Below are 22084 nucleotides of genomic sequence, written 5' to 3' on the forward strand. Positions count from 1 at the left end.
CTTGTAAGAAATGACACTAGTATGCTTCGCTGGATGTGTAATGTCAGTGTGCATCCATGACAGAGTGTAAGCATCCCGAGAGAAAAGTTGGATATAAGAGGCGTCAGACGTGGTGTGCAAGAGAGACGACTGCGCTGGTATAGTCATGTGATGCGTATGGACAAGGACAGCTGTCGCCCTCTAGTGTCGCCCTCTAAAGGTGGAAGGAACCTGTAGAAGAGGTACACTCAGGAAGACATAGGACGAAGTGGTGAAGCGCAATCTCCGAATGTTAAACATCACAGAGGCAATGACAAGCGACCGAGACCTTTGGTGATACGCTGTGCTTGAGAAGACCCGTCAAGCCAAGTGTGATCGTAGTCATGGCCGATACCAGTGTCGCGTAACTAGCCCATTAAAAGCACTCTTCAAGCGTTGGGAGATACGCTTGGCTTATGAAGACCTGTTGAGCCAAGTGAAATCGTAGTCGTGGCCGGTGCCAGTGCTGTCTGACTGGCACCCGTGCCGGTAGCATGTAAAAAGCATCGTTCGAGCGTTGGGCCTCATGGAGGCAATGACAGGTGACCGAGACCTTTGGCGAGATACTGTGCTTGTGTAGATCTGTCAAGATAAGTAAGACCGTAGTCGTGACCGATGTCGGCATCAGGCCAATGGTACTCGTGCTGGTGGCATGTAAAAAAATTCTCACTACACTCTCGGAGTGGTAGGCATTAGGATGGGGAATTCAGCTGTAGAAACCTTACTAAATTAGATCAGAACCTGGTGCAGCTCCTCGGCTTACCAGCTTTCAGTCAAACCGTCCAACCCATGACAGCATGGAAAATGGACGTTAATGATGATGATGACGATGATGATGATGATAATTATATATATACACATATATATATATGTGTGTGTGTGTGTGTGTGTGTGTGTGTGTGTGTGTGTAACGATAAGATTTTGTTTGTCGCGATGATAATTTTGTGTAGTTACCAATTGTAACGATTGTAAGGTGAACGATGAACAGTGATCGAAGTTGTAAAGAAGAAATATGTATTTACCGTTACTTTAATAAATGCCATACCACGACGGGTAGGTTAGTGTAATAGTATAACACAGTTCGTAAAGCATGCAAGGTAAAGAAAGTTAATTTCGGCCTGTATATGTGTGTACACGATCTTGTAGCAGTATATAAACAGAGATATGGTAATGTTACAGAGAAAAGAAAGTGAGCTAGTGAAAGTTATAGAGTCGAGGGAAGTTGTGTCTCATAGTTGGCTGGTTGTAACCTTCTTTCTCACCCTGGTCGAGGTTCTAGCTGGTCAGCCAGACTTCGTTCTCACTGAGTCGTCACCATGTGACCGGACTGGTTGAGTCGTCACCGACTGGTGACTAAACTAAATTTTTCTTGGGGTTTCTTGCTTTTATAACTATCTAAAAGGATAGATATATTATTGAGAACAATAGATTTAGTTGGTGGACTTGTTATCTCTATTCTAGCTTTTAGTGGAGTAGATGAGGTTCGGAAGGGTCAAGTGGTGAAGACATTATTTCTGCCTAGCTAAAGCATCTGGAAAATATTAAACTGCTGTCAGAGAAAAACCATTGTTCAACCGTGGGAAAGGTTCTGTTGCAGTGTTAATTTAAATTTGGCTATAGTGGATCGAATCCACTTCATGCATGCAAGATCCACCATATATATATATATATATATATATATATATATATATATATATATATATATATATATATATATATATATATATAAGTAAATAGTGGGGTTGTGTTAACCGCACGTGGAGAAATAATAGGAAAATGAAAAAAAAAAGACAGAATACTAAACTGGAAGCATATTTTAATAAAGATTTCTAACCGGTTTTCATTGCGAAAGCAAATTATCAAGAAGAAGGAGAATGAAAATGTTTTTTACAAAGAAGTACAAAATGAAGAAAATAATATATAAAAAAATAATATATAAAAAAATAAATATACCCACACATTATATTGTCTTTGAGCTTTTGAAGTTCAATAGTAGTTCATGTATATAATGGTAGGAAAAATAAGGATGCATGAGAGTTGAGAGTTTTGTTAGGTTTAAAAAAAGGGTTAAAAGTTTGTGTTAAGCAGGAAATGTGGTGTCAAAACAGGAAGTGTGTGTAAGGGGAGACAAATGTTTTTAGTTAGAGTTATGAACTCTTTTTCAACAGGAAGTTTGTGTCTGTTTCTAGAGAAATAAGGTCACTGAGAGGTGTGTGTGTTAAGAAATGGTTGGAATTTCTCTATGAAAAGATTCTCCTTGATTCTTTCTTGTGTGGAGATTCTGTCTTTACATTGATAGAAAGGGAATATAATGAATTTAAGGGTTTTTGTTTCTGGCGCAAGAGTCTATGTGGCCACTGAGTGAAATTTGACGGTATTGAGGGAGATTTATTTGTTCCTTATGGACTGCTATTCTTCTACGCAACGGGAGGCTCGTCTGTCCGATATAGAAGTTTTGGCAACCTGCGCAAGTGAGGACATAAATGAGGTTACCAGAGGAACAAGAGAAATTGGTCTTGATTTTAAACTTTGTTCCTCGTTTAAAGGTAAATTCAGAGCCTTCAAGTAGGTAGGGGCAGGTACCACAATTAGGGCGTGCACATTTTTTAACTGATGGGGGTGGAAGTGGTGTATGTAGTTTGGCATTGGTTAATAATGTTTTCAAAGATTTGTGTTGCCTTTTGCATTTAAGGACTTTGTGTGTATTGATGATATTGTTCATTTTCGGATCTGTGGTGAGTAAGGGGAGGTTTGATTGTGGTGTATGCTTCGATGTTTTTGGGGTTGTGGGTGGAGATGTATGGAAGTATTTTGGGGTTGGGTGTGTTATTGTGTTGGTTGGTTTTTAGTGTGTTTTTGTCAAGTTCCTTGGCACGTTTTATTCCAAGATCTATGAGTGTGGAGGGATATTGGCGTTGTAACAGTGTTTTTTTGAGGTCTTGTAAGCGTATTTCTCGAGTGGTTGGGTCAGAGACAATGGTGCAAATTCTTTTAGCTAAATTAAAGGGGATATTTATCTTGGTGTGTTTTGGGTGGCATGAGCTAAAAAGGAGGTATTGTTGTGAGTCTGTAGGTTTGTGGTAGATGTCGGTTGTGATTTGGTTATTAGGTGTTTTTATAATTAAGAGATCAAGAAAAGGGAGATGATGTTTGCTGAATTCCATAGTGAATTGAATGGTAGGATGTATGTTGTTAAGTATGGATTTGAATTCTAGAAGTTTTTCAAAGGGCTCCTTCCATATGATGAAGCAATCATCCAAGTATCTTTTCCAGTTATCCATTAAATAGATGTGGAAAAGGAGTCCAAATTTCTGGCGTGAGATTTCATATAGTGTTAATTCAAAAAAACCCATTTCATTTTCCTATATATATATATATATATATATATATATATATATATATATATATATATATATATATATATATATATATATATATATATATATATATATATATATAGATAGATAGATAGATAGATAGATAGATAGATAGATAGATAGATAGATAGATAGATAGACAAAATCAAGAGGAATGATCACCAAAAGTGGACTCCTATATGCTAGAAATAGATGCCAAATCACCTAATCGACAGACTACGCTGATGATCCTGCAGATATTTACTTGTGTAAATATTAACAGGTGAAACTATTGGTACGTGGGTAATCGTTTTTTTATTTCGTATATTTTCATTTGTCTTTTTTACAGTCTGGCGTCTTGGTGAAATTTTTTTTCTTGAGAACATACTCTTCTTCATGGGTAGGTGATTTGGCATCTATTTCTAGCATATAGGAGTCCACTTTTGGTGGTCATTTCTCTTATTTTTGTATGTAATATAATTTTAATCTTCGGACTTTTTAAATATGCTAGGCCACTGGTTTTAATTGATTAATATCAATTTCTACCCTCATTATTAATTATATATATATATATATATATATATATATATATAAGAGGCGAGGATCGAAATCCTTCAAAGGGATGTCCACCGGTACAATCCAAAGAATCTATATAAAGTATATATTCAGTATTTGCAAAATCAATAAATAAAGTATAAGAAAAGGAAAAAATATATAGATGTAGACTATCTCTAATTCAAGTCCAAGTTGGTACAAATCCAATATGAATTCTACAAATTGTTTCGGAGTCTAATTAATTCCAAAGACAAAAACGAAAGACTCGTCTTGAAATAAAAATTAGATCCTTCGTCAGGAATTACATATTGGTATGAATAATTACGACCAACAAAAAATATTAAAAGACCTATTATAGCCTAGACAGGAACGAACAATCAAATAATGATAGAACGAAAATGATCAGAGCATCAGAGCGTGTGTGTGTGCACTAGTTAGTGGACAAATGAAAGAAAAAGCCACTTAACACATTTAGTAGGAGTTATATATATTATTTAAAACAGTATGATTCAGCTCCATGTCACTTGGCAGGTTTCTTAAAAAAACCTGACTCGTTCAGGCTTAGATTACCGAGCGGAGAAGTACAGGAAGCCCAAGAAAGCTACCGGAAAATGAGCTGCCATTGTGCAAAGTGGGTCACGTGGTGTTGTTAGATGTGATATCCAGAATTTCAGCAACACCAGAAGCACTAGAAAGGAGAATTTCTTGGATCGTGTGGCTGGACAGGAAATTGATGGTGCCTTGGTGTCTGGCGAGCCTTTGAAGAGAATTAGGAAACGACAGAGGCAAGGCCGGTGGGAGTGTAGTTGCAACAGTGTTGCTGAGGGTAGGAAAGAAGGTAAGGGGTTGGGCTGAGGTTTAGTGGTGTAGTGGGAGAAGGTAAGAGAGTTGAAATATATGTACCTAGATGTATTTGTGCGTGTGTGTATGTGTTTAGGTGAAGGAGAATGTAGGGTTCCAGGGTATGCATAAAGTTATGAGATCGACCTGCAATCTGTGTTGACTGGTGGTTAGGAACCCTGTTCTTGGTTGTGGGGCAGGCAGTGTTGAGCAGCAGCTAATATGAAAGTAGTGTATCTGGATTGTAGGCAGCCAGTAGTTTGAAGTTCACCAGGAGGTCGTACCTCTGCCATCAGAGTAAGGTTGTTCGTATTTCCTGTTGATAGATACTGCAGGTTGGTAGACAATATGCAGTCTTTTGCAGGGCAGAGCTGGCTATTTCCGGTGCCTTGCCCTGTCGATGATTGTCTATGTGGGGGTTCATTCCGGAGCTCACAGAATCTCCAGAGGAAGCAAGACAAAGAGGTGGAATTTTTTCTATCCCGGCATCTGAGTGAGTGCATATGCTGTGTGTACCTTCCTTTTAAGTCATTGGTCATCATGCTTGTGTAGTGCCTTCTGATGCCATCGGACGGTGTGAGGGTGGTTCTGTAGACAACAGCCCTTGAAAGGCAGGATCATCATAGAAGGTAGTTTGAAGATTTTCGAAAGTTACGGGCTGGAGGTGGGGTTGGAGGTTGTGCAGATGCATATTAGAAATGATATTATCTAAGTAGGAGTGGCACCCCATGAGGTTACGTGAGTTGAAGAGCTTGTGGTACTGGTGTCCCCTGGAGAAATGCTTCTTAATCAACAACAGGAAATTCCTAGCAATGTTAGTGGAAACATCTAGGTTAAATGGAGGACCTATATATAGGAGAATTTACGAAAAAAACAACAGACGAAGACAGGTGGTGTAAACAACAAATGGATGTATTAGTTTAACGCTCGGGAATAGAGAAAGTCTTTGACGCTTCGAGCTACGCTCTTCAACTGAAAGGAACACACACAGATATACACATACGTATCTATGTATATAAACTTATAACTATATGTATATATACACTTCCAACTACATTGTAAAAATAACAATTGCTCTGAGACATACATGTTCCCAAATTTAGAAATATTAAAAAACTCAACAACTCGATAATATAAGATATTTTAAACTACTGAGGAAAACAAAGTGATACCTCCGCCGCTCATAGTAATAAAACTGCAAACATATAGTTTGAGCAAAGAGGAAAACATACGACAGTAGATTCACTCCCTCCATTCAGTGTATCTTCATTATCAGTAACCATATAAAATGAGTATTTTTAATAAGAAACTTGATTATCTCCATGCCATCAGCCTATGTTCTCTGTAGTCATTATTTGTAAAAGGTTCTCATGAATTATTTTATCTACATATCTGCCTTTGCGTCATTATGATAATCTATGTCAGTCTGTTCAACTAATTATTCAACTAACTAGTCATTTTAAGTGTCATTTTATGTGTACATTCATCTCTCCCTTCCCATTATCTTTGTGTTTGTCTGTGCGTTTATATTTCGCCTTCACCAACTTCTAAGAGGCAATTAGAAGGATACATAATATTTACGTAATTAAATACTTAAAATTATGTATGATTGTATGACAGGATGTTCTATCCATATTTTATGTATTTTATGCTTGTTTTCGTTTATTTATCACTGCTACCATGTGATATATTCTTTTGGTTCGTGTTGGGACAATAAACAACTCATTGAAGGCGTTATTATGATTCTACGTGTTTATTTACTTAGAATGTTTACAAACTGTATATGTATAGCGGAGTGATACACACTGTGCGTATCCGCTTTAGTCACAGTTCGTACTGTTTACCAGATGCGCTTAACAAAATAGTACTACTAGTGGGGATGTATTCATATATACCTACGCATATATACCTATATATTCATATATACCTACACATACACATTGATATGAACATATAACACTTGTGATACAAAGTTGAATGATTTTTTTCATGTAGTATAAGATATACCATATAAATATATTACCTTTGAACAAAATTGCAAATAATAGCTGGAAAAATCTTATTACCGGACAGTGGCGGTTCGTAGATAAAATTAGTTGGGGTGCTGCTTCAGAAAATTTTTAACAGTTGTTTTAATATTGTGTAAAAAAAAATTTTTTTTAATGAAAATAAAAAAAACTTAGAAAGAAAATATATACATAAACTTGATAGGTTCGCGTTTTAGCCACTGCCGAGTAATGTGTTTAGTTTGTTCACTGAACACCACAGCGAATTCCCTCTTGTTTTTCACCCCCCCCAATCACAAAATGGAGGGGTGCCCTATTTTTCGAATCCTGGCAGCAACATTGTAGCTGGAAGCAGGATAATAATCTAATTCTACACTTTATCAAATTCAAGAATATAAACACTTTTTAAGCACAACACACACAGAGTCAAAACGAAACACCACCTTTCATCATCACACCAGGGTCGACACTGTGTGAACCACAGTACTCTCTCTCCCTAGCATGTAGCTTCCTATCTCGGACATGTGAGCATGCACACAACAGCCAAATACCGCGTCGCTGGAACTGCGCAGTTCTATACAAAGATTTTTGTACTTTTTTCATAAATTAGGAAATGGCTACTGACATTAAGCTTTAAGGATTATATAATGTACAAGTACAATGAAAGAATTAAAGAAAAAAAGGACTCATTATATTGAATGTTATCGATAATATCGAGTGGAAATAGGGGGTGCTGCAGTTCCGCAGTGTCTATACACGAGCTGCCACTATTACTGGACTAATGCATCATATTTTCCATTTCTTATGCTTAAACGAATGTTAATACTGCTATTTCATTTTCTCCTTCTCACCTCCTTATTTTCAATAATATTTTCAGTTCTTGACATTGTTCATTGTGGTAATGTCCATGATATCTCCTAGGAATGAATTGTTTCTTTTCCGTTCACTTATCCAGAGAGGTGGAGAGCCAAAGTTTATAAAGAGGAATGGCAGCTAGCTGAACGTACTATGCTCATATTCTGACTTCTTGTGACACAAGACGACTGAAATGAGATCAGATCCCATTAGTAGCTATGTTGGTAGGCTGGTAACCCAACTTTGCAACGTTTGTCTACAGGTCATAATTGGTAGGATAATAATAGCTGTGGTAATTTACCTTGGTTCTTGTTTGACAAACCAGAATATTTACAAAGTGTCTATAGAGAACACGTAATGGGTAAAGTGGGCCAACAGATATTTTTTCAAAACATGTGACATTGTAATAGTCTACTTCCTGGTTCATTTGATCACATGCCATCGTTAAACCAAACATTGTTCTCGGCAGCATTGTGCATGTTTATATACACAGAATTGAATTACATTATATACAGCATATCAAATTCAAGTTGCTATGTGTAAAAGTAATGTTTATGTTTACAGTGCAGGTATAGCTGAGTTGTTAAGAAGTCCTTATCACAACCACATAGTTTTGCATTCGGTTGCACTACGTGGCCTGCTGGGCAGGTATCTTCCATTATAGTTTCGGCCTTGAGTGAAATCAGCAAACAGAAACTACGAACACTCATGTGTGTGTGTGTGTGTGTGTGTGTGTGTGAGAGAGAGAGAGAGAGAGAGAGACGTGCGCGTGCACAGTGTCTTTACATGTCTGTTTTTAGGTTGATGCTATTTGAAAGACAGAAAGATCGAAAGATAAGTGATAATTTAAAATGTATTACTGGTGATATGACTGACTAAAAACCCACTAAGGCGTTGTCCCAGTATGACCACAGTCCAAAGATTGAAACAATCAGAAGCATAAAATAGATTCCGTAATTATGATGATTGAGTTCATGATCACAGGAGGTTTTATTAAGTTAGTCTTTATTCTAAGACCATTTTTAGCGAGATTCAAATATAATTTTCCTTACATGTAATATATTTCATCTTATCCTGCGTAGGATAATGTATAATTAATTACTGGTAGTATCTTCTTCCTAGTAGAAAGGAAGATTTGTGCCTGATTTTAACAACTGTCGAAATATTCATCAATTATACCACTATACCATCCCACCTCCAGGTGTTTAATCAGTAAATGTGACATGTAGCGAGGTTCTCATTATACATTGCATGACTAGGCTTAAATAGTCAGAAAATGACTCAAATACAGATTTTCTACGATTGGTCATGTGATGGTATAACATATCGACCAAATCCGATTGTTGAAATTGGATACGTTAGTTGTCCAATCAGACCACTTGACAGACCAATCGAGCGCGGCAAAATAATGTTTGCTTTCTGGAGTATGTAATTATCTTTAAGTAGAAGGATCTTACCCATTTTCACCACTGAGTTGCGAAAAGGCACTCAGAAAGGAGAGTTATTTGCAGGTAGCTTTGAAGCGCTACGTGTATTCCTGTTTACCAAGCAGAGAAGATCTGAAAGACTCCAAGAAGGTATGTCACGTATTTCTGTTCCCGTCTGCCCAACACACATCACCGAGTTCCAACTGATTTAAGAAACAAATATGTATATTTTCTTCAAACAGTATCATTCATGATGTGCCAACAGTTGCTGTACCAATTGCTTCAGCGGTTGAATAAAACAGCAGTTAATTGTAACTCGTTTTCTTGTATTTCTTTCCACTGTTTATACACGACTCAGTGGAACCAAGAAATTGTAATTATATCTGGGTCTGAGACACACTAACCAACCCACTAAAGGCATATAAGTGGTACCAAGTGATACTACTTATACACTGCTATGTTGTACTAATTAAGTGATTTTGTCAAGAAGTAAATAGGAAAATTGTGGTGTAGCAGTGTTTTAGAACTGTTTTGTATAAGAACTGTTTTGCTTATTATGACACAAAACAACCATAAAAAAGAGATGCATATTCATCTCAATTGATATCAACATTGCTGTCACCATTGTCAGCTTCGTCACTTCGTGGTTGTTGTTGATATTATTGAGTGCACATTATCCTCCTCCTCCTCATCATCATCATCATCATCATTGCCGTCATCGTTACTGCCGCCGCCGCCATCATAATTGTCGTCATCGTTGTTTCTTAAGTGGAGACTATCAGAGGTTGGAATCTTTGAGCTCAGTACTACAGCAGTTTCAGACACACCAGTGAAAGCAGTACATTTCTTAGTTCCAAGGAAAGCTTGACATAGTTAAAGTTTTAAAATTCTTTACACCATATCTAGAAACGGCAAGCATTACAAGAAAGCAGGACCAATAAGTTAGGCTTAATCATCATTAGCATTATCATATGTTGTTGCTGATATGGTTATTGCTCTTGTTGTTGTTGTTGCTGCTGCTGCTGCTGCTTTTGTTGCTGTTTATCACCGAAGCAGAACATGTGTTGGAAGTTCTATGAATTTTGCATTGTCTTCCTTTTTAGAAATCTGTTTTTGTTCATTTTATTGTTCTTTGTTTTTTAGTTGACCAGAACTAAAATGAACTGGTCAACTGTTTTTGTAGCTCATCTAACCGGGTAAAATTCTATAAAAAAGAAAATCTTTTGAAACGAAAAAAAAATCAAAATGGTGTCATCTTTGTTGACCAGTCAAAGAGAGAAAAAGTGGAGGTAAGTTTCGCGATCATCTCCCTACAACAGACGTCGTAGTATTTAAAAATACTAGCAGAAATATCAATAGTAACAACAATGATAACAACTGTAAAACAGCAGTAAAAGCAGCAAGAACATGTCAAGCAAAGAAATTCTAAAAATTAGCAGCTGCAAATTGTGTTTTACCAGCATCAACACCACCCTAAAAAGAAATAATAATGGTAGCGACACCGATGATACTAACAACAACACCAGCAAGTAGCAAAAGTAAAAACACTACATAAGATATTTCTTTTACCAAGATCACTAATGTCTTTGATTTCAGCCCATTAGACAATAAGCATGAACATTTTAAAGGAGGCGGAGAAACGTCAACAGACTAGAAGAGGGGAATTTTACACTCAATAGACATTTATGACTAAACAGAAAGGAAAGCAATTCTATAGAGATACCAATCGACGGTGAGGTTGAAGCTTATTTAAGGAACGTAAGGCAAGATATCGGTTTTATCTTCATATATATCTGAGTTATTTTCCACTCGGAAATTCTAGCCTAGAAGCCCATTTTCCCACGAAGGACTGAAGGCTTGATTTCACAATAATATTTATTTATGTAGCACAGAGCGTGACCTGAGTACATATCTCGGATCTTTTCTTTTGGCCGGCACATAGAAAAAATAATTTTGGATCTTTCTGATTTGGCGGGCGCCACTTTTTATTTATGTTTTATTAAGTGTGTTTTCTACCGAAACACTTTAAAACTTCGTATACTTGTATATTCTGTCTGATAGAACAGAGAAAAGATTTTTATATTCGAAGTTATTTCATGTTAAAAGTTGTCGTATTTCGGTAATTTCAACCAATCACTAACGTCTATTGAGGTGAAAACAATTACTGCTGTGTAATGTAAACAACACATTCTAGCGGTGTAATGGGATCTTTTCCCTTGAATAACAACAACAACTATCGGCGGTACTGTTATTTATGACATCGTTCGTGCGTTTGTACTGGTTTTAGCTTTAGGGTTTTAGAGTTCGGGTTTTAGAGTTAGGGTTAGGGTTAGGGTTAGGGTTATGAGTATTTTTGCCAAATCCTAACCCTAACCCTAACTCTAAAACCCTAAAGCTAAAACCAGTACAAATGCACGAACGATGTCATAAATAACAGTACCACCGATAGTTGCTAACAAACGGTACTAATTTTATTCAAGGGAAAAGATCCCATTACACCGCTAGAACGTGTTGTTTACATTCTACAGCAGTAATTGTTTTCACCTCAATAGACGTCAGTGATTGGTTGAAATTACCGAAATACGACAATTTTAACACGAAATAACTTTAAAACGATAAAATTTTCTCAATAACACTAAGAGTAGAAGATGTTTTATATGACACATTCTACCAGTGTCCCAAGTTTGAAAGTGTTTCGTAAAGAAAATAAGTGGCGCCCGCCAAATCAGAAATATCCATAACTTTTTGTAACTAAACACTTTCAAATTTCGTAAACTGGTAGAATGTGTCATTTAAAACATCATTTACTCTTGGCGTTTTTAAGAAAATTCTTTATTTTCAAAGTTATTTCGTGTTAAAGTTGTCGTATTTCGGTAATTTCAACCAATCAATGACGTCTATTGAGGTGAAAACAATTACTGCTGTGGTTTGTCAACAAGACGTTCTGACGGTGTAAATTTACTTTGTCACTGTTATTTCTGATATATTTACATTTAAGATACACGTGTATATAGTTTAATCAATTCAGTTATTAGTTATTTAAAAAAAAAAATTCAGTTTATTTTGTTTGTGGACGTATTTTTGCTTTATTTCAGCGTTTTCGAAATTGCCTATTTTGGGATCTTTTCCCTTGAATAAAATTACTGCCGTTGTTTGTCAACAACAACTATCGGCGGTATATATTTCGTTTGTCACTGTTATTCATGACATCGTTCGTACGTTTGTACTGGTTTTAGCATTAGGGTTTTAGGGTTAGGGTTCGAGTGTTAGAGTTAGGGTTAGGGATAGGGTTTTAGAGTTAGCGTTAGGATTAGGGTTTTAGGGTTAGGTAAGGGTTAGGGTTTTAAAGTTAGGGTTAGGGTCAGGGTTGGGATTTTAGTGTTAGAGTTACGGGAAAATGTGAAAAATGAAGATATTGGAGGGTAGGGGGCAAAAATGTCTTTCTGAAAATAGTAGCTGAAAAAAACCCTGACCCTATCCCTGACCCTAAAACCCTGACCCTAAAACTCTAACCCTAACCCTAAAATCCTAAAGCTAAAACCAGTACAAACGCACGAACGATGTCATAAATAACAGTGACAAAGTAAATTTACACCGCCAGAACGTCTTGTTGACAAACCACAGCAGTAATTGTTTTCACCTCATTTCAATTATAGGAGTGAGGGTAAATTTTGAGATCTTGTTTTTGTTTCAGTTACTATATGTATTTGTCATTACCGATAGAATAATAAAGAAATATGAACACCATTGTGTTATTATTATTTTTTTTTTTACAATATTACGTGGAGTTTTGTAGTGGTATTAATTCTCTTAGCGGTAGTGTTTAGCAGTGTTCTTTGTTAAAGCATCAGCGGCATTGTACAGTTTTCGTAGTTGTGTAGCTGGAAAATATTTCAACTGTTCAGCTTCTACAGTTGTTATCAGTTCTGGAGAGTGTTTTGAATATTACCGTGATACAACTGCAGCCTTACGTGCTTGAAATGTTTCTTGGTGTTTGAATACCCAGGAAAAATTATATACTCAGACAATTGAAGATTTTTAAGAGCGTTCTTGTGATAAAAGAGGGCATTTGTTTGCATATTTAAAAAATCAGAAAAAATTAAATACAGAAAATTATACGTAGATTAAAAATTTTTTAAAGTTAATTTTTTAAAAGATTTCACTTGGACAGCTGGATTGTAATTGTATTTCTGCTTCTTCAGCTGCTAGAGCTGTGAAGAATACGAACAGCTGCTATCAGGACTGATTCTAGGAGCATTTCCAATAATGTGAGCCGGGGGTGGGGGTGACTCTGATAAGGGAGACATAATCGAAAATTTAAGGCCCACAAAACTCTGCTCAAGGTGCTCGCCAGGAAGCTGGTGCTTTTTGTCTGTAGTGGGTGCGCAGACCTTTGTAATATCCAGCAGATCTATCCACCACAGCCCCTACCTCATGTGATACATCGCAGAATGGGTTGGGAATAGATCTGACTTTGGAGGGGCACTGGTCAATATGGACCAGTACAAGGCATTTGACAAAGCAAACCATTGCTAATTGATGGTTGTTGTAAAAGCTGTCGGTTTTAGTCCCGTCTGCAGAGGCTGGATCACCACAATGTATAGTGGCATCTGTTTGCGAATCAAATTAAATGGCCACCTTTTGGAACCTTTCAGCATTGAACGCTCAATTTTTCAAGGTTGCTTCCTCTCGCCGTTTTTATGTTTTGGCATTTGAAACTTTGCTGTGAAGGCTGGAGTGTTTGAGGGGTATCCCGCTGGAACAAGATCACAGGTGAGGTGTGTCTGCATACACAGATGCCGTCACTGTCATGGTGTCAAACACTTCAGATATAGACACGATCAACACTATGCTGAAAGAATATCAGATAGGTATAGGAACATACACAAACCAGGACAAATCAATGGGTTTGCTACTAGGCTCTTGGAGAGACAAGCTCATGTTCACCTGTGATAATTTCTGTCGCTAAACGGAAGGTCCGGTGAAAGTGCTTGGAGTCTGGTTTTGAGCTGGATAGGAACTGAGAAGAGGTCAGGGTGGTCAATCTCACTCAGAAATGGACAAAAAGAAAGCTGTCTCTGAAAAGCCAGAATATTCTGCGTGGTACCTAGGGCAAGTGTCTTCTACTCTAGTACCTGGTCAACCAAAGCCTTTTGAGGGAATTTGGTGGACGGAAACTGAAAGAAACCTTTTGTTGTCTAGTGAAAGAGTTTGACTATAAATTTGATAGAAATGAAAATTGATTTTTTTTTTGACGAAGTCAACTCATGTAGAGGATGTAATGAATGAACCCTATACTTCATCATCGTCAGAGGTATGAGCAGTAATGTTGAGCTTAACATAATTTGAACTTATTACTAAAAGTCAGATGCATCAGATGTCTCTTAATAAGTATCTTTAATATCATAATGATTGACTTAGCCTCTCCTTAAAAATAAAACCACCTTGCCTTAAGTTAAAAGACTGGTTTCTCACAGTTATAAGACCTCATGTTTAGGAGGAAAAAATAGTTGATTAAATCCTATTCAGTACTTGACTGACACAACGCAAATATAGATATAATAATAACAAAAATTGAAGAAATGAATAGCATTAACTGTTCTGTCATTTATTTTTTTTTTTTTATTCTGTATTTTTACAGTTTACAGAATGTCCAATACAGCGCGTTCAAGCTTAATTCGAAGTCTGAAGGAAGAATTCAATTTGGAAAATTTCTTTCTCACATATCAGTATCCAGTACATTTTTGCACAGCATCAGTATGTAATATATTCTCTATTCCTAGCATTATTAGCATTTTTTAACTTCAACATGCTCACATTATGTCGTTTGTTTTGCAGCTTGTACATGATGAATGTGCAGCAAAAACACAAAGCATGGCGTCAAAGATCTCTGCTGACCACCCTCTCCTCTCCGAGAATGCTTAGAATAAATTCTTTATTTATAACTATCAGCAGGCTGAAAAGGCACTGCACTTTTCTGGTCTGGCAAGTGGTGTGATCGAATAACTTAAAGTATCCAGCCATCACAAGCGGGTTTGGTCATGTGCCCACTTGTAGAAAACAGGCGAAATACGCCACTAGGTGCTTATTTAAGTCTAAACAAACAAATAATAAGCATAGCTCCTGCTACAACTGCTCTTGGACCTGAATAATGATCATGAGGGAAAGATATGAAAGCAACAAAAAAAATGTAGCAAGGAAAAAAAACGTACAACAAATAGTAAGAACAAAAATGTACAAAAGGGACATGCAGTAAAAAAGAGAAAAAAGCATGAGCTAAACAGTGTCCAATAAAAATGAACAATACATCAACTGCTATGAAAATAGCCAAAAGTTCATATAGATGGCTAAAAATCATTAAGAGCAGTTCAGATAGTTCGACATAAGAGTCTTTAGAAATTACATAAGATGGTATGTCAGTGGTAAGCATAGGGTGTATGTAAGCTGTAACAAAAATATTTTCTTATCAACTGACGTGGAGAAAATGGCTGTTATTTCTAGCAACAGTAAAAATTAGTTGGAATCAGATCAAAACAAAACAGTGATAGAAACATGGTGAGTAATAAAGTCTGTAAGAAAGAAAGATTTTGAAATTCGGCAAATATAGGACAGTTCCTGTAGTCAAAAGTTTAAAAAGTTTGCTCTTCCAGTAAGAATAAGGCGTCAGATGAATTGAAGAAAAAATTTTTTAAATGCTTTTACTGAAGTGTTGGATAAATTAGGTTTGTGTTCTAAGACTGAGGCATATTTCCAAATTAAGGAAAACGCAATACCACTGTTCAAACGGTACCTTTTGTTGCGATTAAACATGTCAATGAAGAATTAGATAGATTAAAGAAAACTGGAGTCATCCAAAAAGTGGAATATGCAAAATGGGCAGTTCCAACAGTGTGTATTTTAAAAAAAATGAATAAGAAAATCAGGGTGTGTGCCGATGTTTTCACTGGCTTGAATGAATGTCTGAAAACGTGTCACTATCCGCCACCTACTCCGGTGGATATTTTTGCGAAGTTAAACGGGGGAAAGAATATTTTCGAAACTGGATCTCTCTGATGCGTACCTGCAAATTGGAGTAGACGAGGAATGCTCAAAATACCTAACAGTGAATACGCATAAAGGACTATATTACAGATCACTGTTTGGTCCAAAAGTCACACATGCAATTTTTCAAAAGGTTATGAATGTGTAAAAGACCGTGCGAAAGGAGAGGTGACGAGAATGGCTCCTTTAGTATATTGCACGGTCGATACAAATAAAATATGAAAAAGGATAAATAAGTATAAGTGTGAAAAAGTTTGATAGTTGTCATAGAGACTTTAGTCTCTCTCTATCACCTTTCAACAGCATTATAAAGGAAAAGACATTAGAACAATTTTACAACATAATAAATATAAGTATTATTTTTGATGATGCTTTGTTTTACAATTCCTGTCATTCAGCTTAGCAGCCGCTGATTGCGTTGCAGTTGGTATTAGAAAGTTAAGAGCTTCTTTGATGCCTGCCAGAGAAGCAAGAAGCTATCACCATCGAAGGCATCGAGGTGAAGAGTGGTTCGTTGAGGAGCGAGGAGTTGTCACGTAGAATGTCTGTCGCGCAACTGTCTGAGAAAGTGAAACTCACTCTTTAAGTACCAATTTTACTACGCATGCGCACTCGAGGGGCTTCCGGTGGTGAAGTCCCTTGCGCATGCGCAGAATAGTACTTCCTCAATGGCGGCTATAATTTCGCGCCACTACAATGCCCCCCCCCCCCCCGAGTGCCTAGCACGAACAAGGAAAGGGTTGTAGTGGGCGCCTGAAACAAGATGCGGCTATAGACATATAATGAATAAGAAACAATTCGTTAATACAGGGAATGGAAATACCCAACAATGTAATACAATGCACAAGGAAAGTAATATTCCAGCGGCACAAGTCAAGTTCAGATTGGTAAGTGTTGTTGGCTGTAAAAAAAAAAATTTCTGCATACGTCACTGCAGTTCCTTTATTACTTGTGATTGATGCAGTGGCGCAAGAAATGTCTGAGTGTTCAGCACTAATAGGGAAAAAACACAGTTTGAGCCTTTTTTATGAAAGGAATGCTGAAAAATGTAATAATATACAATGCAGTCAAATATAAATTGTCTTGGAGAGTTTCTTCGGCCAGTGCACTGTACGGTCAGATCTAGTGACATAGGGTTCACTTGTGGTAGTTCTCAACGATGAAGGTGTATGCAAAGGTTGAAAAGAGGGTATGTCAGTATTGTCAACGGAAGATGTAGTTTCATCAAAATACGCTTTCTTCAGACGGTCGACAGACAAGGTCTCCGTACGACCATTAGCGTCTATTTAAAAAAATGTGGGTGTGCGAGAGAGCACACGAAAGGGTCCTTTATAAGGAGAAACAAGGGGTCCTCTGACAGAATCATCCCTAACAAACACATGTGTCCAAGAATCAATGTCTGATGGCACTTTAGAAGGTGGAGATTGTTGCCGGGGACTCATAGTAGGAAGGTTAGAAAAATAATCTCGTAATCGAGTGACATAGGACGCTGGATTTAGAGGCTGTAATTTGTCTGGTACCAACATTGTACCAGGCAATGCCAGTGTGGTTCCATACAATAATTCTGCTGCAGAAAAACCAAGGTCTGCTTTAACCGCAATCCGGCATCCAAGTAGGACAACAAGAAGAAATTCAGTCCATGACTGCGGATTGGGCGAGGCGCGCAATGCGGCCTTTAGTTGCCTATGAAAACGCTCTACCAACCCATTAGAAGTGGGATGGTAGCTGGTGGTGCGTATATGATGCACCCCCAGGATTCGTGATAACTCACGAAATAATGTTGTTTCAAATTGTCGACCACGATCTGTCGTCTGGCCAGCGGGAGAAATGATCAACACAGGTTCAGAGATATGAGAACCCGCGACTCACAGGCCATGGTCCAACCAAATCAAGGTGAAAATGGCGAAAACGGGCCTCTAGAGAATGAAATTGTCCGAGTGGGGCACGAACGTGCCTATGGACTTTCGCACTCTGGCACTTCAACAAGAGCGTGCCCAAGTGGTAATTGATCGCCGCATGTTGGGCCAGAAAATTCGAGCAGTGACAAGTTTTACTGTTGCAGAGATGCCCGGATGTGACAAGGAATGAAGGGCATCAAAAACAGAACGTTGATGGTTCTCAGGTACTAAAGGCCTAGGAGAACCGGTGGATGTGTCACACAATATAGAGCCTTCTGATGAAAGGAGTGGAAGATAGGCAAATTTACAATTGTTGAATTTTGGCGAAGTTAAATCTAACGTCGACAAAAGAGGTTGGTCCTGCGAAATAGCAAGTAAATCAATTGTTGCAGGAGAGGAAATAGAACTGACAGGGAGGCTCGAGAGAGCATCAGCAGGGATGTTCTTCTTCCCTGGCACATGACGAATGTCACCTGTAAACTGTGAAATATAATCCAGATGACGGAAAGCACGAGGAGAGAGTTTGTCTGTTTTAGAAGACAGAGCGAACGTAAGGGGCTTGTGATCAGTATAAATCACAAACTCCCGTCCCTCGAGCTGGTGCTGAAAATGCCGAACCGACAGATAGATCGCTAATAACTCACGATCAAAAGTACTATACCTGCGTTCGGCAGGCTGCAATTGGCAAGAAAAGAAAGCCAAAGTTCGCGTTTGATTATCTACGGTGTGCTGCAAAACAGCACCAACCGCAGAATCTGAAGCATCTACAGATAAAGAGAGCGGAGCATCAGAAGCCGGATGTGCAAGAACAGGAACGGTGGATAATTCCTGTTTGACGGACTCAAAAGCAGACAACGCCTCTGCAGAAAGAGTTAGTTGAGCATCCTTCTTAGAATGGCCTTGTAGTAACCTTGTTAAAGGAAGTAGCTTGTCTGCACATCGGTCTATAAATCTTCTGTAGAAGTTGACCATGCCTAAAAAATGGCGAAGCTGTCGCAAAGAAGTTGGAGGGGCGATGCGTTGAATGGCATCGACTTTAACAGGAAGAGGTTTGATCCCATTAGAATCAATATAGTGTCCCAGAAATTCCAGGGAGGACTGCCCGAAAAGACACTTATCGGGGTTTATCTTCACATTATATGCGCGGAGTCGCTGAAAAAGTTGTGACAAATGGTGGAGATGATTCTCTCTTGTATCACTAGCGATGAGTATGTCATCGACATAGGCGAATACAAAATCAAGTCCACGAACGACTTCATCTATAAATCTTTGGAAAGTGCTTGTCGCATTCCGCAGACCGAAACTCATAAAAAGAAATTCAAAACAGCCAAAAGGAGTAGTGATGGCAGTTTTGGGAATGTCCTCTGGATTAACTGGAATCTGATGATAAGCACGAACCAGATCAATCTTGGAAAAGATAGTGCAACCGTGTAGATTTGCTGAAAAATCCTGCAAATTCCTAATTGGATAACGATCTGGGACCGTTACAGCATTGAGTCGCCGATAGTCCCCCACCGGACGAAAATCAGAATCACCTTTACGCGCCAAATGAAGGGGAGATGCCCATGGGCTGGTGGAGGGGCGTATCAGGCATGTGTTCAAACTCGGCCTTAGCCGTCTTAAGGCGGTCCGGTGCCAAACGTCGTGGACGCGAGAAAACAGGTGGCCCAGTTGTTTTGATATAATGGAGGGTGGAATGAGCGGGCTTTGCTGGCTTGAAAGTGATGTCCACCAGCTCCGGAAAGGAAACTAGAAGAGAATGAAAAACATCCCCAGCGGTGGCAATAAAAAATTCTGGGCTAAGAAGGGAGTTGGTAGAGCTCTTTGCCGGCGTAGAAAGGGATGTCGAATCGTCGACAAGCCTCCGACGCCGAACATCTACCAACAAGTTAAAATGATTTAAAAAGTCTGCACCCAAAATAGAATGCGGAATGTCAGCTATGACAAAAATCCATTGAATGTCTAGCCGTAGAGAAAGCTGACCAAATGTATCTATCGGGGAGTAATCAACGGCGTGCAACACTATAAGCGAACGCTTAGGTTTGTCAGTACTGAAGCGAAGAGGCCAAATACTACAACAAGACCCGGTGTCAACCATGAAGTACTTCTTCGACACCTGGTCCCGGACAAATATTGCACGATTAAAGGTAGGTGCAGAGGAAGAAATAGACGTGCTCAATATCCTCCTTTGAAGTTTTCCGATCCTTTATAGGAGCACGGTTGAATGCACTTGTGTGCCTTATCAGCGAATTTCGCATGATAATAGCACATACCTGGTTGTGTTCTGGAAGGTGAATTTCCTCTAGATCTGTCACGAGAGCGTGAAAAAGAACGCTTGGCACGGCACAGATCATTCACCCGTCGCGTAAGTTCATCAATTTTGTCGGCAAGAACATCAAAAGTGGAGGATTTATGTGAGGCTATTGATGAAGCCTCAGAAGAGACACAGGCGCCGTATGCAGGCTGTGCGGAAAATTCAAGAATTTTGTCTGCCATGGTGGCAACTTGATCTATAGTGTTGGCGTCAAGCGCCGCCGCCAAAATTGTGCGCACGTGAGCCGGCAGACACGAGAAGAAAATCTTGCGTAGGAGAGAGGCGTCAGTTGACTCACCGCTCAACTCCTTTAGGTGTCATCAGAACTCTGAAGGAGTCCTGTCACCTAATTCTTCATCAGCCATCAGTTCATTAAATCTGTTCTCGGCAGACTTCGTGGTTCTTCGCAATATTTCTGCCTTTATAGACGCATAAGTGGCGTCTGGGTTCGGGGATGTGATTAGATCCCTGGCAGATGTCGCAAGTGTTGTAGGCAATCTACAATAGAGGAATTTCAGTTGATTTGTCGGAGAAATTCCGTAGGCATCAAAGTGAGCCTCTAGTTGCGCGAACCATAAGATGGCATCACCAGTGAATTGTGGCAACATATGGGAAGACATATTTGTTTGAAAATGATTCCGTCAAAGTGAAAGGAAAGAAAGGGAACAAGGAATAAAATTTTCTCGATACGAGGACACAAAAACAAAGCCGATGATAAGAAACAAAAATTTTGTTGTTCTTCTTGTTATGTGTGTTGAAACAACAGTTGCACAAGAGAGAGAAAGAAAATTTTTTTCGTAAAACTAAAAAACAATGGTGTTTGCTTTTGTTTATTTTTCTTTTCTTCTGTTTGTGTGAGTGTGTGTGTTGCTTGTACTGCGTGCAGGGAAAACAATTTTTTTGCCAACCTTCTCGTATTTTTTTTTTTTCGCAAGAGAGTTATAAGCAGGACAGGATAGAGAAATTAAATGCGTGTGTGTCTGTCGTCATATACAGTTGTCCTATTGAGGTTATGTAGTCCAATTGAATTGACACCATGTGGCTTTGTAGCAAATACTTGTTATTCTTTCATTCTTTGTCTCTTTCATTCTTTGTCCTGTTGACGAGTTGTGTGAGAGAAAATTTCGTGTTCGTACTTGGGGTCACCAGTGTAAAAGTTTGATAGTTGTCATAGAGACTTTAGTCTCTCTCTATCACCTTTCAACAGCATTATAAATGAAGAGACATTAGAACAATTTTACGACATAATAAATATAAGTATTATTTTTGATGATGCTTTGTTTTACAATTCCTGTCATTCAGCTTAGCAGCCGCTGATTGCGTTGCAGTTGGTATTAGAAAGTTAAGAGCTTCTTTGATGCCTGCCAGAGAAGCAAGAAGCTATCACCATCGAAGGCATCGAGGTGAAGAGTGCTTCGTTGAGGAGCGAGGAGTTGTCACGTAGAATGTCTGTCGCGCAACTGTCTGAGAAAGTGAAACTCACTCTTTAAGTACCAGTCTTACTACGCATGCGCACTAGAGAGGTTTCCGGTGGTGAAGTCCCTTGCGCATGCGCAGAATAGTACTTCCTCAATGGCGGCTATAATTTCGCGCCACTACAAGTTCCAGAAGGAAAAGAGAGACACAACCGGGGTAGAATGTTTGAGAAGATTTTATTTATATGTTAACATGTGTGTCACATGTGTGTCTATGTGTGCGACATATAAACATAATAATAGATAGGCCGTCATGTATACAAAGTGTGTGTGTACAAACATGGATGTATGTGTGTGCG

General features: G+C 38.5%; 1 protein-coding gene across 2 annotated transcripts in view; it reads left to right on the top strand.

Annotated features, from left to right (window-relative positions):
• The window catches only part of LOC106871664 (protein rolling stone), an 85632-nt gene that overhangs the window by 26292 nt on the left and 37256 nt on the right, over positions 1-22084 (top strand). Inside the window, exons 1-2 of one of the 2 annotated variants that reach the window (XM_014918251.3) lie at positions 7913-9207; positions 14699-14814. In XM_014918251.3, the coding sequence (XP_014773737.1) occupies positions 14707-14814 (108 nt within the window). In that variant the 5' untranslated portion in view covers positions 7913-9207; positions 14699-14706. Of the gene's footprint in view, positions 1-7912; positions 9208-14698; positions 14815-22084 lie in introns of those variants that run through there. The other variant, XM_089353957.1, reaches the window with a different exon arrangement.

The sequence above is a fragment of the Octopus bimaculoides genome, chromosome 6 (assembly GCF_046866305.1).
Source record: "Octopus bimaculoides isolate indiv1 chromosome 6, ASM4686630v1, whole genome shotgun sequence".
NCBI lineage: Eukaryota > Metazoa > Mollusca > Cephalopoda > Octopoda > Octopodidae > Octopus > Octopus bimaculoides.